Source organism: Furipterus horrens, unplaced genomic scaffold, assembly GCF_987537825.1.
Source record: "Furipterus horrens unplaced genomic scaffold, mFurHor1.1.pri manual_scaffold_11, whole genome shotgun sequence".
NCBI classification, from domain to species: domain Eukaryota; kingdom Metazoa; phylum Chordata; class Mammalia; order Chiroptera; family Furipteridae; genus Furipterus; species Furipterus horrens.
Genome location: NW_028327181.1, coordinates 89,204,615 through 89,219,219, shown reverse-complemented (window position 1 = coordinate 89,219,219; position 14,605 = coordinate 89,204,615). Strand labels below are relative to the sequence as shown.

The following is a 14,605-nucleotide window of genomic DNA, read 5'->3' as shown; positions in this document are numbered from 1 at the left end:
CAGGAACATGAACTTTACAGAGAATATTCGTTACTTACATGTCCTACAATACAGGCCAAAGTGCCTTATTATTCATATGCCCCAAATTTACTCTCAGTACATAAGAAGTATGGTTTTCTTGTATCACACTGATCTGACAAAAGCCATAGTTTTGGAGGTTCAGAAATTATTTCTAGACTTTCCTTGGTATCTGCAGTTGTTTTACCATATGGTACTGGGCTAATTTTATCTGCTCTTCCCTTGAGGTTTTTGTGAATTGATTACATTTTTAGAAAAACTTTAAAATAACTTTTTAAATGTCAGAGCTTTCTCAGTAGAATAAGATATGATGAGAGATTACATCAACATGAGAACAAGTTATGTTAATAGAATTTTCCAAAAAAAAAATTAAGCATTTAAATTGAGTCTGTACTTATTCCATATTATAAATTGATATTGACCATATTCATGAAAGCCCCTTTAGATGCACAGAATATGGTCATCTGAGACCAGAAGAGGTAAGTTAGTTTAGAAAGGAACTGAGAATCTCTGAGTAGCTCTTCTCTCTGGAAAGGTCATCTCCGGTGAAGCATGCAGTTCCTAAAGGGAAGCACGGGAGAGGTGACGGAGGTAGAAGATAGCCTCACATGTCAGCCAAGCCTATCAATTCTGGTCATCAGTGGGAGAAGTCATGTCACTTTAAGCTGTAATAGAGACATTCTGTAGAGCAGTTGTCACGTAACATAATGGAAGGAAAACACCTGGATTTCGGAGTCAGAATTAGGTTTTCATTCTAGTTCTGAAATAAGTTCTGTGTTTCCTAAATTCTGTGTGACCTTAGATCTCTCAAGGCCTAATTAGACTCATCTCAAGCCAACTGATGTTTTGTTTTCTCCTTCCTCCCTGGGAGTCCTATGACCTTTCAGCCAGAGCTCAGCGTGTGTGTTTAAGTGTCTGCCCAGCAAGGGCACTCAGATACCAAGGAAACCCTATGAGTGGTTAGCAGCTCCCTGCTATCAAGTGATATCATGGAAAACAGTGGAGCAAGGCGCTGCTAGAATCAGTCCCTTCACTGAAGCAACCATGAAGCTGGCGAGTCTGACAGAATCAACGTTTTCAGAACTCTGGAGTTGCTAAGTGATAAAAGCAGATTATAAAATAGTATCTATTGTATGATCCCATGTTTTTGCTTTTAAAAATAAGTGTATATGGTACAGACAAAACTCAGAATATATGTGAATAGTGTTTCTCTCTGGCTAGTGGAAATACAGTTATTGGTTTGTTTACTATTTTAAATTTTCTATTGCGAATATATATTCTGTAAAATAATAGAACAGCTTGGCAGTTTCTCAAAAAGTTAAATATAGAGTTTCCATATGACCCAGCAATACTACTCCTAGATATATACTCAAGACAATTAAAAACATATGTACCCAAACACTGGCACATGAATGTTCTTAACAGCATGATTCGTAATACATAGTCAAAAAGCGGAAACAACACAGAAGTTCTTCAGCTGATAAATGACAAACAAAATGTGCGAAAGCCGTACAACAGAATATTATTTGGCAATAAAAATGAGTGAGGTGCCAACATACGCTACAGCATGAATGAACCTCAGAAACATAATCCTGAGTGAAAGAAGCCGGACTCCAAAAGCCACATATTATATGATAACTTTTATGTATAAAGTTAAACACATGAATATACAGGTATCCCCCATATAACACAGCACTTCTATAACACGGTTTCGCTCTAACATGGTTAGAGAATGGGGAAACCCCCCGCATAACACGGTACTTCTGTAACACGGTTTCGCTCTGACACGATGTGACTGTGGAAGAGACCCAAGAATTGCTGGTAGAAGAAACTGAGAAGCAATATTGGCGGAAATGACATCTGGAATGTACCAGGATGACTTAGGGGACCATAGCACTGATGAAAACGGAGAAGTGAAACAGTTTACTCTAAAAAGCGTAAAGGAAGGCCTAGACTTAGCCCGACAGTCAGAGTCGTATTTCTTAAATGAAGGTCCTTGCACTGCAAGGAGCAGAAAGTTTGAGAGAGAACTTCAAAGTGCTTAGCGCTGTGTAACGAAATTTATAAAGATCTCTCAGCTAAAAGCAAGCAATCGGAAATAACAGATTTTTTGCAGAAAGTAGAGCATAGAAATCAAGATAATGCTGAAGAAAGTTCAGAGGATGAGGCTATCTTGTCAAAAGGAAAACGCATTCAGTTAATGGAGCTTAGTAGTGATGACGAAGAAAACATTACTTAATTCATATTAATATGTAACACTTTTGATGAAACTTGCTTTAATAAAGATATTTCTCTTAATTATAAAAATATAATAGTATGTTTTTTAAATTTTTCGAAACTAACCCCCATTTTTGTACTAGCTCTTTATTTCGCATAACATGGATTCACCTAACACGGCATTTGTTAGGAACCTAACAACCGTGTTATGCAGGGGTTACCTTTATATACAGCCATCATAAACGTAAAGGAACTGATGTTTTCATTGACATTTTTTAAAATATATTTTATTGATTATATTGTTACAGTAGTTCCAATTTTTTCCCCTTTGCTCCCCTCTGCCCAGCACTGCCCCTCCCCTAGCAATCCCACCGCCCACCCCCCAGTCCATGCCCATGGGTCGTGCATACAAGTTCTCTGGCTTCACCCTTTCCTATATTATTCTTCTTTTAAAAAAATTAATTAGTGCACATTTCATTGACCTGCTTTCTCGTATGTGTGAGCAGCGTTATTTCTTATGTGCTATACAAATAGTTGAAGGTTAATTAGCAGTATAACTCGGTAGTAATGCTGCCAGTCTCCTTCCGACAAGTAAAAAAAAAAAATTAATTTTTTATAACAATAAAAAATAACATTCCCCCCCTCTCAGACTTAAGACCCTTTATAATCTTACAAAGGACAATGGGCGAAGGTCTCGAGCTCCTCTAGCTGCTTCAAGCTGGGCATGGTCATTAACATTTTTAAAGGACCTTTACCTTGCTTTCTACAGGACAGATAGGTACTGGTATGGCCATAGTGGCTCTTAAACATTGTAATTTGCCTTTACTGATTGGTAAAGAGCTGATGCCATCAGCCATCTAGACGCCCTGCCACAGGCACCTCCCCACAATCCAGCAGCTAAAGGCTATCCCAGGCACAGAGTGAGGCCTTGAGAGCCCTGCTTCTTTCCTACATGTGCATCTATCCTGATTGCTGGTACTGAGGCCCTCCCCATTGTTCAGTGATTTTGAATATTGCCCTGACTTTCTGACTGTTCCATAAATCATTACTGTTTCGACAGTGTTTATGTTCTGCCAACGAGAGCGTCCCATGGCTCTTGCTCACCTGCCATTGCTTATCTATGTAGAACCAAAATCAGAGTTTTCTTATTTTCTGAATAAGCCCAAATGCCATCACACTGTAAGTTAGTGCTTCTTTTCTTTACTTCTCTCAATGGGAATAGTTTGGCCTAACTTCTCTGTTTTCTTATTGATCCTTCTAGTTCGCTTTGCACCTTACAGACCTCCAGATATCTCCTTGAAGCCTCTGCTCTTTGAGGTGCCCAGCATCACTACAGAGTCAGTGTTTGTTGGCCGGGATTGGGTTTTCCACGAAATAGATGCTCAACTTCAAAGTTCAAATGCCAGCGTGAACCAAGGAGTCGTGGTTGTGGGGAACATTGGGTTCGGCAAAACTGCCATCGTCTCCAGGCTGGTGGCCCTCAGCTGCCACGGAACGCGGATGAGGCAGATCGCCTCAGACAGCCCACATGCCTCCCCCAAACGTACGTATCCCTTTTTAAAGAACTCCCTGCTTCGTAACCCTGAAACATTCTTCTGACATATTTATATTGTCTCATGTCCTTTATTTTTCTGACCTGCAAAACCTGGCTTGCACGTGAGGATCATTAATTCAGAGTTGAGGGAAAGAATATAGTACAGCAGTCCCTCTCTATTTCGCGGGTCACTCATCGCGGCCTCACTGTACCGCGGGAGTTTTAAAAATATTGTATTTAATTATTTATCGTGGATTTTTCGCTATATCGCGGGATTTCACGGTACTGTACAGTAAATACTAAAATAAATGTAAGGTTCCTACTTCGCGATTTTCACCTGTAGCGGGAACATCTAGAACGTAATACCCGCGATAAGTGAGGGATCTCTGTACTCTGTATGCATTTAACCCATATCTCCAACAGGACCTCAGTGTGACTGAAAACAAAAAAACTTTCAAAAAAAAAATTTGTGACCCTTCCCTGCTGGCTATTTGGCTAGTCTGTCCTTTGGAAAAAGACTGCAGCAATTGCCTCTGAGAGCCGTTTGCATCCATCACTGCCAGCGTTATTTAGCCTGTGTGCACGTCTGCTCGTTACACGCCAGCACAGTCTGTTGGTCGCCTTCATCTCCTTGCTGTTGATGTTAGTATTGCGCTGCTTGGGCTTGAACTTCACTGTGTCCTTGAAGGGTTTCTCCTACTTGCTTGTGAAAAGATGCTGAAATCTCCCGTATCTGTCCGCGCTGCTTTCATCCCAGGCGGGGCCCAGCTTAAGGATCACCATCAGGATCTTGTTTGTTTGTTTTTAAAATATTAATATGGTCCCTAATGCCAGGTCCTCTCTAAAAGCTTAATAACTATTAATTCATCCAACTCTCTTATCAAACCAGTGAGGTCAGCCCTGATAGTCTTCATTTCATAGATAAATGTTCTGAGGTTTAGAGACATTAAGCAAGCCTCCTAAGGTTTCATAGCCAGTAAATGAAACTAGAATTTAAGCCTGAGCAGTCTGGTTTCAGAGGCCATTCTCTTACCCATTTTTCTCTCCTTTTTGGTAGAACTCACTTGAATAAAGGAGAGAAAAGGAAATGTATAGATGTTATTCCTCTATATCCTGTGTATGTAGACCAGTCTACCTGGTCTGTTAGTGATAAGGGAACAAAAAGAAAAATAAAGAAACTATGGCTCTGTTAGTCTAGCTCTGTCTAGCTCACCACAAATTTTCACAATAGCAACCCGCTAGAAATGGTTTGAGATTTTATCGTTACAGAGTCTAGCACAGTGTTGAAACTCAACAGGAACTCATCCTGTTGAAATTAATTAGCAGTCTCATGTCATTAAGTTGACAGATTGCCTTAGGTAAATTTATGGAAATCTAATATGTAGAGGAACTGGTGTTAGAAAGAAAACTGGTTAAATCAAGCGTCCTTATTTACCAGGGTATGATAAGAATTGCTATGAAAGAATTATTTTCTTAAGAGTAATGTCATGATTAGTTTCTACATGTAACCTTTCTGAGGTAGATTGGCATAGTGCCATGGGAGTCAGGAGCCCAGAGTTTGAGCCCCAACACTCAAATTGGCTTTACTTTGTAACCTTGGGAATTATACTTTAATTCATTAAACTCAGTTTTCTCATATGTACAATGAGAAAAGTGGGACTAGGTGATCTTTTTTGTTCCTGTGCTAAAGTTCTGTGATTCTAAGAACATCTTCATGATTGAAAGTAATTTTCCTTACCTATTCCAGTATTTTTCTTTGAGTGCTTAATTACCACACCAAACTATCTGAGTAAGCCAGGAGTTTAACTATGTGAGTGTGTCAGGAAGAAAAGCAGATAGCTAATAGTCTCTCTGACTCCTCTATCATTGTTGCAGATAACAGAACAGTAGAATCAGGCATGACAGAGGGTAAATGCTAAGCACAAGAAGAACTGCTTTCTCAGAAAGCAAAGGTATCTAGGAGCCCCCCCCCCCCGCACCCCCCATCCAAAGTCTGGGAGAGCAAGAGTTAATAGAAAACAGCCCCCAAAGCAGAAGTTCTTAAAAGGTAGTTTATTAAGTTATTCCCTAATATCCATTGCCTTTTATCTCCAGAAGGACTCTAAAAATAACTGACCACTCTCAGTCATGAGATAAATGTGCATGTGTTGAGACCAGAGATTTGGTCTGAGAGTTAACTTTCAGAGACTGAAAAGGTGTCAAAGGAGATAGAATATGTGGTTATGTATTTATCAGAATTACCCAGAGCCAGCAGTTGCCTTGAACAAAATAGTTTTTGTGGCAATTTCTTGATGTCTAAGCTACATTTTACCTCTGCCATCTTAACCGAACCACTAGTCCTTAAAGAAGAGTCAAGATAAGTGACTGATGACGTGCAAGCTGTCTTTCAGCGTTAATCTGTTAGTGCATGAGCTGGCACTGAAACGCTGCCGGCAGCAGCAGCAGACGAATGATGTCTGTAGAGAGTTGGCTTAATTTTTTACAGTTTAATTTACATTAAGCTTGGGGAAGTTTATTTGGAATCCCACCAGCTCTCCTAACCCTCAGTCAGTGACACCAGTGATGCAGTAAGAAGAACAAGTGGAAAATTTTGGAGGCCCCCCGCTCCCCCTTCACCCCCACTCCGCTGCATCTCTGCCATCATCTGTCGTTCGTTCTTCTGGGCCTGCCTCCTCCGCACCGAGCAGCGCTGCCGTAGGTGTGAGCAGTGTAGCCTGCAGTACTGCATCGCCAGGCTCTGCCTTCCCCCACAGACGCTCAGCCCCCAGCCCGCCCCCTCCTTGTCATTTCCCTGGGAAGGTATGAAAAGCTGTCAAGGCAGGCACTAGCCTGTCATCCTGCTTCCCACCTACACCCCTTCCCAAACCTGACTCCCCCACCAGTCTCCCCAACTACATCATCACCCACCGCCCAACACGTATGCACAAAGAACAAAAACATTTTGTGAAAATAGACCCGTTGTATAATTTAGGCATTAGTACATTAACTACAAGCATACTCAGCCCAATAGTCAGGGAGGCTCAGTCTAATAGAAGGCCATATTCTCCTATCACTAAGTCTCACTGTTGTTATTATTTGGATTTGATGGTTGCCAACAGCTGCCAAGCCCCCAAACATCTGTTCAATACGTCACCCCTGCCTTTTCTACTCTGTTCATTTCAGAAGTCTGTTTTGCCAGTTTGCTGTGCAGACTGACTTCATATTAACTTTTATTTCTACTGTCCTCTGAACACCAAACAGAAAGGAAAGATGCAGATAAAAAAAGAAGGCATATTTAAAAGGAAACAGCTAGAAGACAGAGGGTATTCATACAATAATCACCCACAGAACCGAATACCAAATGAAAGGGAATGGGGTGAGGAGAGGGAGTGAACAACAGATGATACAGTGACAGTCACTGAACTTGACCTCAGCTGACACATTCCTTCAAGCTTTTCTCACTGCCATTGCCCACGCTTCCTGTTCTGCGCCTATTCAGAACTCGGCCCCGTGACCAGTGAACTCACTGCCGGTCGGAAGGAGAACAGCACAGTTAGTCCGACTGGTAGGGAGTTCAGTGGGAACTGTCTTCCCCGATCCCTCCTCCTTTTCAACACCTATTGACCATCAAATAACAGTCTGCGTATTTCTGCTACTCATTTTTAAAGTATGATCTATATTCATAAATATATTATGTACTTTTCTAGGAGTAGGTAAGACATTTTCTAAATAACACGAACAAATGGAATTGTTAAAACATAGCTTTATTAAGCTATAATTTACACGCCATACAATTCACCCATTTAAATTGTTCAATTCAGTGCTTTCTGGTTTACTCTGAGTTGTATAGCAATCAATATTAGATTGCTAATATTAAATCTAATATTAGAACGTTCTCATCCCCCTAAAAGAACCCCTATGGCCTTCAACCATCAGTCTCCATTTTTCCCTTAATCCCCTACCTCCACCTGTAGGTAACTTGCTAATTTACTTTTCGTCCATGTAAATTCTGTTTCATGGGCATGTCATAGAAATAGAATTACACGACATATGGCTTTTTATAACTGGCTTCTCTGAGTGAGTGTAATATTTTCAAGGGTCATCTAGGTTGTAGCACAGATCAGTACCTCATTGATTCTTATTGTCTGTTAGTAATCCATTGTATGGGTGTACCACATGTTAGCCACTCATCAGTTGTCCTTGATGGACACTTAGGTTGCTTCCACTTTTTGGCTGTTATGAATATTTGTGTACAAGTTTTTGTGTGGCTATGTATTTTTATTTCCCTTGAATGCAAACCTAGGAGTAGAATTGCTGGATCGTAGAACAAATGGAATTTAACCAGTCTTCCTCTAGTCCAGAGTTTTGTGATTGTCTGATGCAAACATCTCACCGTTTTAATCCAGATGTGGATGCCAACAGAGAGCTGCCACTCACACAGCCGCCTTCAGCCCACTCATCCATCACCAGTGGGAGCTGTCCAGGAACCCCAGAGATGCGCAGGCGGCAGGAGGAGGCTATGCGGAGACTAGCCTCGCAGGTACAGTCCGATTCCCGGGTTGGAGGCATGCTGGTTCCATTTTAACATCACCGGGGCTAAGGTAGGGAGACCCTAGGCGAAGGGAGCAAAAATATGAACAGGTATGCCGTGAGAACATGGAGGGAAGTTTTATTTTTCTTTGCTGTTCCTAGACAAGTACTTTATTATTACAGAACCAGAATCTTCGAGTTGGAAGTTGAGACTTGAAGTTACCTGGTTTACCCAAGATCACCATATAAATAATCAGTAGTTTCTTATTTTCATTTCTCATTCAAAACTTCTCCTGCTACACTACACTGTCTGTAATATTTTATATGTTTGGGTTTTAGATTTCTATTTTCATCAAAGTAATGCGTGCACATAGTTTAGAAAATGAAATAATGCTCAAAGACATAATAAAAACCTACAATTCTCTCTACTCCTCAACCCACCCTCTCCCCAGAGGCAACCGCTTTCAACTCTTAGGACTGTTTCTCTGACTTCTACCTTAATATTTCTAATTAAGATTTATACACTGCTGTAACTTCTTTTTTGCAGTTTTACACATTATATATTGTTTCTTATTATGGATGGTTTTAGCTCTTCTATCTTTCCTCCCTCCTTCATCTCAGTACAGTTTTATCATGATTTTTGTCTGAATCCATATTATAGTATTTTCAGTATTACTTCGATGCAGATATGGTTCCCTATGGAACTAAGGATAACAACTTCCTTCTGGAGCAATTTTGTTTTTCCTCGATTTATAAAGTGCTTCATTTTAAAATTTGCTTATTTTTCTTCAGACCTAAAGCTAAGGCCCTTAATAGTTTGAGAAAATACCTCCCAATACAATTTTCCACACCAGTTACACTCCTCACCCCAGAGACCTCCTTCCTAGAGCCCTGCATTGAGCTCAGGCTGGACCCGTGATGCCCTCCAGGCCTGCCACCTGCTGTTATCCGTGAAACTTACTACCTCTGCTCTGTGTCTTTAATCCCCTGTCATCTTCCTTCTCGGTTTTTATTTCTCATTTTGGTGGAACACATCCTCCAGTAGTTTCCTAAGAAAGAATGCACAGGAGGTAAGTTTCTTGAGACTTAATGTGTCTAAAAGGATCTTTATTTCATTCCCATTTGATGTAGTATAGAATTCTAGGTTAAAATTTATTTCCCATCAGATTTTTGAAGGCATTGCTCCATTTTCCTGAGCTTCCAATGTTGCTGTTAAATAATATGGCGCTATTCTTATTCTTAATCCTTTGTATATACCTTTCCTCTCGACTTTTTTCTCTCTTAGTATCCTCTTTTTATCACCATTGTTTTTGTCTTTTTTTCATTTATTTTGTAGGTATCTAGCAAGCTCTGGAGCTAGTTTTGATTCTGGGAATTGGTTTAGTTTTATTTTTAATAGTTTTCTCAGCCCTGACTGGTGTGGTTGCGTGGGTTGGGCGTTGTCCTGGAAACCAAAAGGTCTCAGGTTCAATTCCCAGTCAGGGCACATGCCTGGGTTGCAGGCCAGGTCCCCAGTTGGGGGCACGCAAGAGGCAACCCATCGATGTTTCTCTCCTTCTCCCTCCCCCTTCCTTTCCTGCTCTCTAAAAATAAATAAATAAAATCTTTTTAAAATAATAATTTTCTCATAACCATTTACTCTGTTTTCTCCTTCTACAACTCCTTTTAATCAAAAAGTAAATTTATACTCGTACTCTAGTTTTTTTAGCTTTACTTTTGCTTTTCTGTTCTGGTTTTTGATCTACCATTAAGAGATTTCCACAACATTATCTTCCAACACGTTCACAAAACACTTTTTTGGCTATCATGGTTTCAATTTCTAATAGCTTTTCTTTTTCTGTCCTGTTGTTCCCTTCTCTTTTATAGCATCTTGTTCTTGTTTTATGAATGCAGTTTCTTCTTTTATCTCTGTAATAGTTAGGCACTGAAAAACTGTTTGGAAGTTTGTGTGTGTAGAGATCTTAACTACAGAGCATTAAGATGACCCACCAACCTTTATTGGAAATACCCAAAAGTCAGTGTCCGTTAGTTTTTTGTTTTTTTCTTGTTTTGTTTTTTTTTTCCTTGTACTGTTCATCTTCTTTAGCAAAGAATCCATCCATCTCCCTTGAGGATATGTACCCTGGGTGCCACCATTCTGGATAAAGGCATAAGAAGACTGGAGTTTCTCCATTCATCATGGAGACTTTTACTTCAGCCCCTAGTTTTCAGTCCTGAACTTATCCCTGCCTGCTCTGTGTGTGGTGTCCTTGAGTACATATTCTCTCTGCTTTAGTTTTTTTATGAATTAAATTCTCTTTCCTATGGGTGTTGAGGAAGGAAGTCACCTGCTCGACAGAATGGGGATGGATATCTTACATAAACCTCAAATAATTCCTGTGTTTTCAACTCCCTTCCTCGCTCCCATCTTCCACAGCACCTGGTATTTCTAACTCCTTTGCTTTTCTGAGGTTTTACAGATGATTTGGCTTGTACCTGTTGTTGTTACCTCCAGCCAGCAGTCATTTGGCCTTCAATCTGTTAAGTCACTTAGGAATCATATATACGGGTTCCATCTTTATATATCATAATCTGAGGTTATAAATATATATCCCTATAGATAGAGTCTGCATTTCTGCTTCTTATTGTCCCTCTTATTTTTGAGGCTTTTCAAGAGAAGAACAGAATGTAAAATGTCTGTCTCTAGTACTTAAAGCAGTCTCTTGTCATGGTTAATCAGTAATGAGGAACAGAGAGTTATTTGCAATATCATAAGATTCTAATAAAACCCACTTCAGCTCAGAGCCAGAAACAGCAGTTTCCTCCAACTGCATTTTTAATTGTCCCCACTTACTGATACACGTCCATACTGGGCTTCTGAAAACAGTATAGGATTTCCCTCATATTTATCACTTATTCGGTGCAACTTTACAGGACCTCTCTGTTTATTTATGAATATTTTCTATAAAATCTTCAGCGTCTTCCGTAGAGCAGTCATAATAAATGTCATCTTAGAAATTCGTGAATGCCTAGAGCTTCCATCATCACAGTCATTCATTCATTCATTTAGAGTGTATGTTTGGAACACTTACAATCCAAAACTAAAGTTAAAGCAGTGAATCAAACAGACACAATCCTTGATGTTATGTAACCCACATTCTCATACTGGGAGGAGACCAATAACAAACAAATATATAATATGCCAGATGGTGGCAGGTGCTGGTGGAGCTCAGAGAATCAAGTCCCCCCACGTTGTCACTCATTAGTCTCTATCATCAAGAGAAAAAGTCTCAAAATATTTATTTTCAATATTTGGAAAATGTTAAATATTGTTAGTGGGAAATTAGTGATCATACCTATTTGAAAAGTGATCACATTTAAAATTCCATGATTGTATATAATTTTTTTGGTACCTAGAGATGGGGTTTTTAATACTTACATTAAACATTGTATAAGAAATGGCTCCTTAGATTAAAATTGATGTTTATACTCAATATTGGGAAAATGTTAAATATTATAAGTAGAAAATTAGTGATTATTTATACTTACTCAAGGAACACATGAGGTCTGTCCAGAAAAAGTCCAGCCATTGTTTGCGCAACATTGATGTAACCCGGCAGCCGAGGAGAGTGGACTGGAATGCACATGCGCGAACAATGACAACTTCACTGTACTAGTCAGTGGGGGTGATACACGCCATTGAATGAGCATGTGTACTGTGTGTCCATCATATTCAAAATGACTAAGCAAATAAAGCAACAAATCTGCATCAAATTTTGGGTTAAGCTTGAACATTCCTCCACAGAAACTATTTGGGTGATTCAGAAGGCCACAGCCATGGGCTACTGGTGATTGGCAGCTTCATCACAACAATGCACCCGCTCATGCATCACGTCTCTTGCAGAGTTTTTTAGTGAAACATCAAATCAGCCAGTGAGTCAGCCCCCAACAGCCCAGATTTGGTGCCTTGCAACTTCTGGCTTTTCCCAAAACTATAATCACCTTTGAAAGGGAAGAGATTTCACACCATTGATCAGATTCAGGAAAATACAATGGGGTGGCTGATGGCAATTGGGAGAACTGTGTGAGGTCCCAAGGTGCCTACTTTGAAGAGAACTGAGGTGTCATTGTCCTATGTACCATGTTTCTTGTATCTTCAGTAAAAGTCTCTATTTTTCGTAATACATAGCTGGATACCTTCTGGACAGACCTTGTATTTTAAATTTCATGATTATTTCTTCCTTAAGCAAAACACATAAATACACCTGTTTGCACCTCGTGATGGGATAGTTTAAGTTTATCCTAAGCATCGTACGAGAAATGGCCCCTCAGATTAAGATTGCCTGTTATCCTAGTAATTGTGCCACACGTTACAGTTCAAGCGTACGAGCCTGTACTGTAGAAGCTTTTAGAGCAGAAGCCAGAAATCCTGCTGCTTATCTATAACAAACCAGTAAGCAGAAATTCTTTTCAATAAGATTTTCAAATCAATTAGTATTTTGATGCATTAAGCTAACATGTGAAAATTAAGTGTCCTTAGAAAATCTCTTGATTTGAAGTTCTTAATGTCTATTTTTGTATATCAGTCATTATCATTGCTATTTTGTAGTATTCTTTCTGCTTCTTATGCTGCTAATTAATTGAGAACACTGAAGAGTTTTTGCTACAACTTTAGAACAGTTTTATTTGTTGAAGAAAAACCTTACACTTGAAGTAACAGATTTTGCTAGGTTGGCATCTCTTAAATGTATTCCAGTTAATAGTACATATTTCTTCTGAAAAATATAATCACAGCAGAGGGCCAATGGGTACTCATTCAGGGCCCTTCCTGGATAGCTTTTCCAGGTTTTGAATTCACCAGACAAGGAGAAGTTAGCTTAATATGTGTTGAGCTCAGTGCTATTTATGTTATATTTGTTATTTCATTTCTTTATTCTTACCTTAACCCTACGAGGTGATCATTATTATCCAGTACGACACCATTTTGATTATAAAGGTTTTATAGTATGCTTCCATGTCTGGTAATCAGGACCCTATTATTTACTTAGTTATAGCAAGCTTTGGGTAATATTTAGCTTTGTTATAATTCTAGACCTAAATAGCTGCATCCCATTGATTTTTATTACTATGTGGTTATAGATCACTGACTACCACGGAGGTTAGGGCCAATAACAAATACAAATTTTAAAGAAAAGTGACTGTTTTATTTAGTTCATTTGTAATTCCTAGAGAAGTAGGTCTTGCACAGTGTAATGGCCCAAGTGCCTTTAATCCAGAGTTTATTCTATCTCAGAGGACTTGTGGTATTTCAAACTCTCTACCAAGATTCATTTATGGACACATAAATCTGACTCTAATTAGACCTAATAAGTTTATTGGGGACCATTATTATGAATAAGCACTTAGTTGAATGCCCCAAGATTTCCTAATGGAACATATTGACATTTATATTTATTCAGTAAATATTAATTGAACTTTCACTAAATGCAAACATATAATAAATAACCTGTATGGTTTCATAGTCTAGCAGGAAATAGAGGCAGTTAAACAAGTGATAATAATAGTTAATAAGCACTATGAGACAGAGATTCCTCAAAAAATTAAAAATAGAATTCCAGTATGGTCCGGCAATGCTACTTCCAAGTAAAAAGAAATCACTGTCTTGAAGAGATATTTGCACACATGCACACACACATATCATGTTTAAAGTGGTCCTCAATTATTGGAAACATTCAAACTCACTTATAACAAGAGAAATGTAAACTAAAACAACTCTGAAGTATCATTTTGACCTATCAATATATTCTATTGATGAGGCTGTTGGAATCAGACACCCTCATCCTGATGGGAATGAAAACTGATACAGCCTTTCTGGAAGAAAATTAGGCAGTGCCTAACAAAACTTTATATTAACACTTACTTTTTGATCCAGCATCCATTTCTAGGAATCTACCCTAAAGAGACACCTCTAATGATACAAAAATATGGGGAGGACCAAAAAAAAAAAAAACCCGGAATTTATTTATAAAAAAATGTGTATTTATTCTTACATGTTTAAATTTCAATCACCTTTGAAGTATTCTCCACTTGATACAAGACATTTTTCCACTGCTCACAACAGTTTTTGAACTCATCGACTTTAATGCCTTTTAGTGCTTCTGCCATTTTTTGTTTCACCTCTTCCACATCAGCAAAATGTTTCCCTTTGAGGACTTTTTTCATCTGGGGAAACAAACAAAAAAACTTTGCTCGGGGCTAAATCAAGTGAATAGGAAGGGTAGGGCACAGGACTTATGCCATTTTTGGTCAAAAACTGCTAAATATTCCACATGGTGCAGGCAGGTGTGC

General features: G+C 39.0%; 1 protein-coding gene and 1 non-coding gene across 3 annotated transcripts in view; both read left to right on the top strand.

Moving 5' to 3' along the window:
• The window catches only part of TANC2 (tetratricopeptide repeat, ankyrin repeat and coiled-coil containing 2), a 275,799-nt gene that overhangs the window by 196,625 nt on the left and 64,569 nt on the right, over nucleotides 1-14,605 (top strand). For both annotated transcript variants that reach the window (XM_090292221.1, XM_090292222.1), the window contains 2 exons: nucleotides 3,497-3,778; nucleotides 8,155-8,288. In XM_090292221.1, the coding sequence (XP_090148347.1) occupies nucleotides 3,497-3,778; nucleotides 8,155-8,288 (416 nt within the window). The remainder of the gene's footprint in view (nucleotides 1-3,496; nucleotides 3,779-8,154; nucleotides 8,289-14,605) is intronic.
• Nucleotides 2,701-2,828, top strand: LOC149998813 (small nucleolar RNA SNORA19). The gene has a single exon (XR_016507330.1). It is a non-coding gene; the product is annotated as a small nucleolar RNA SNORA19 (small nucleolar RNA).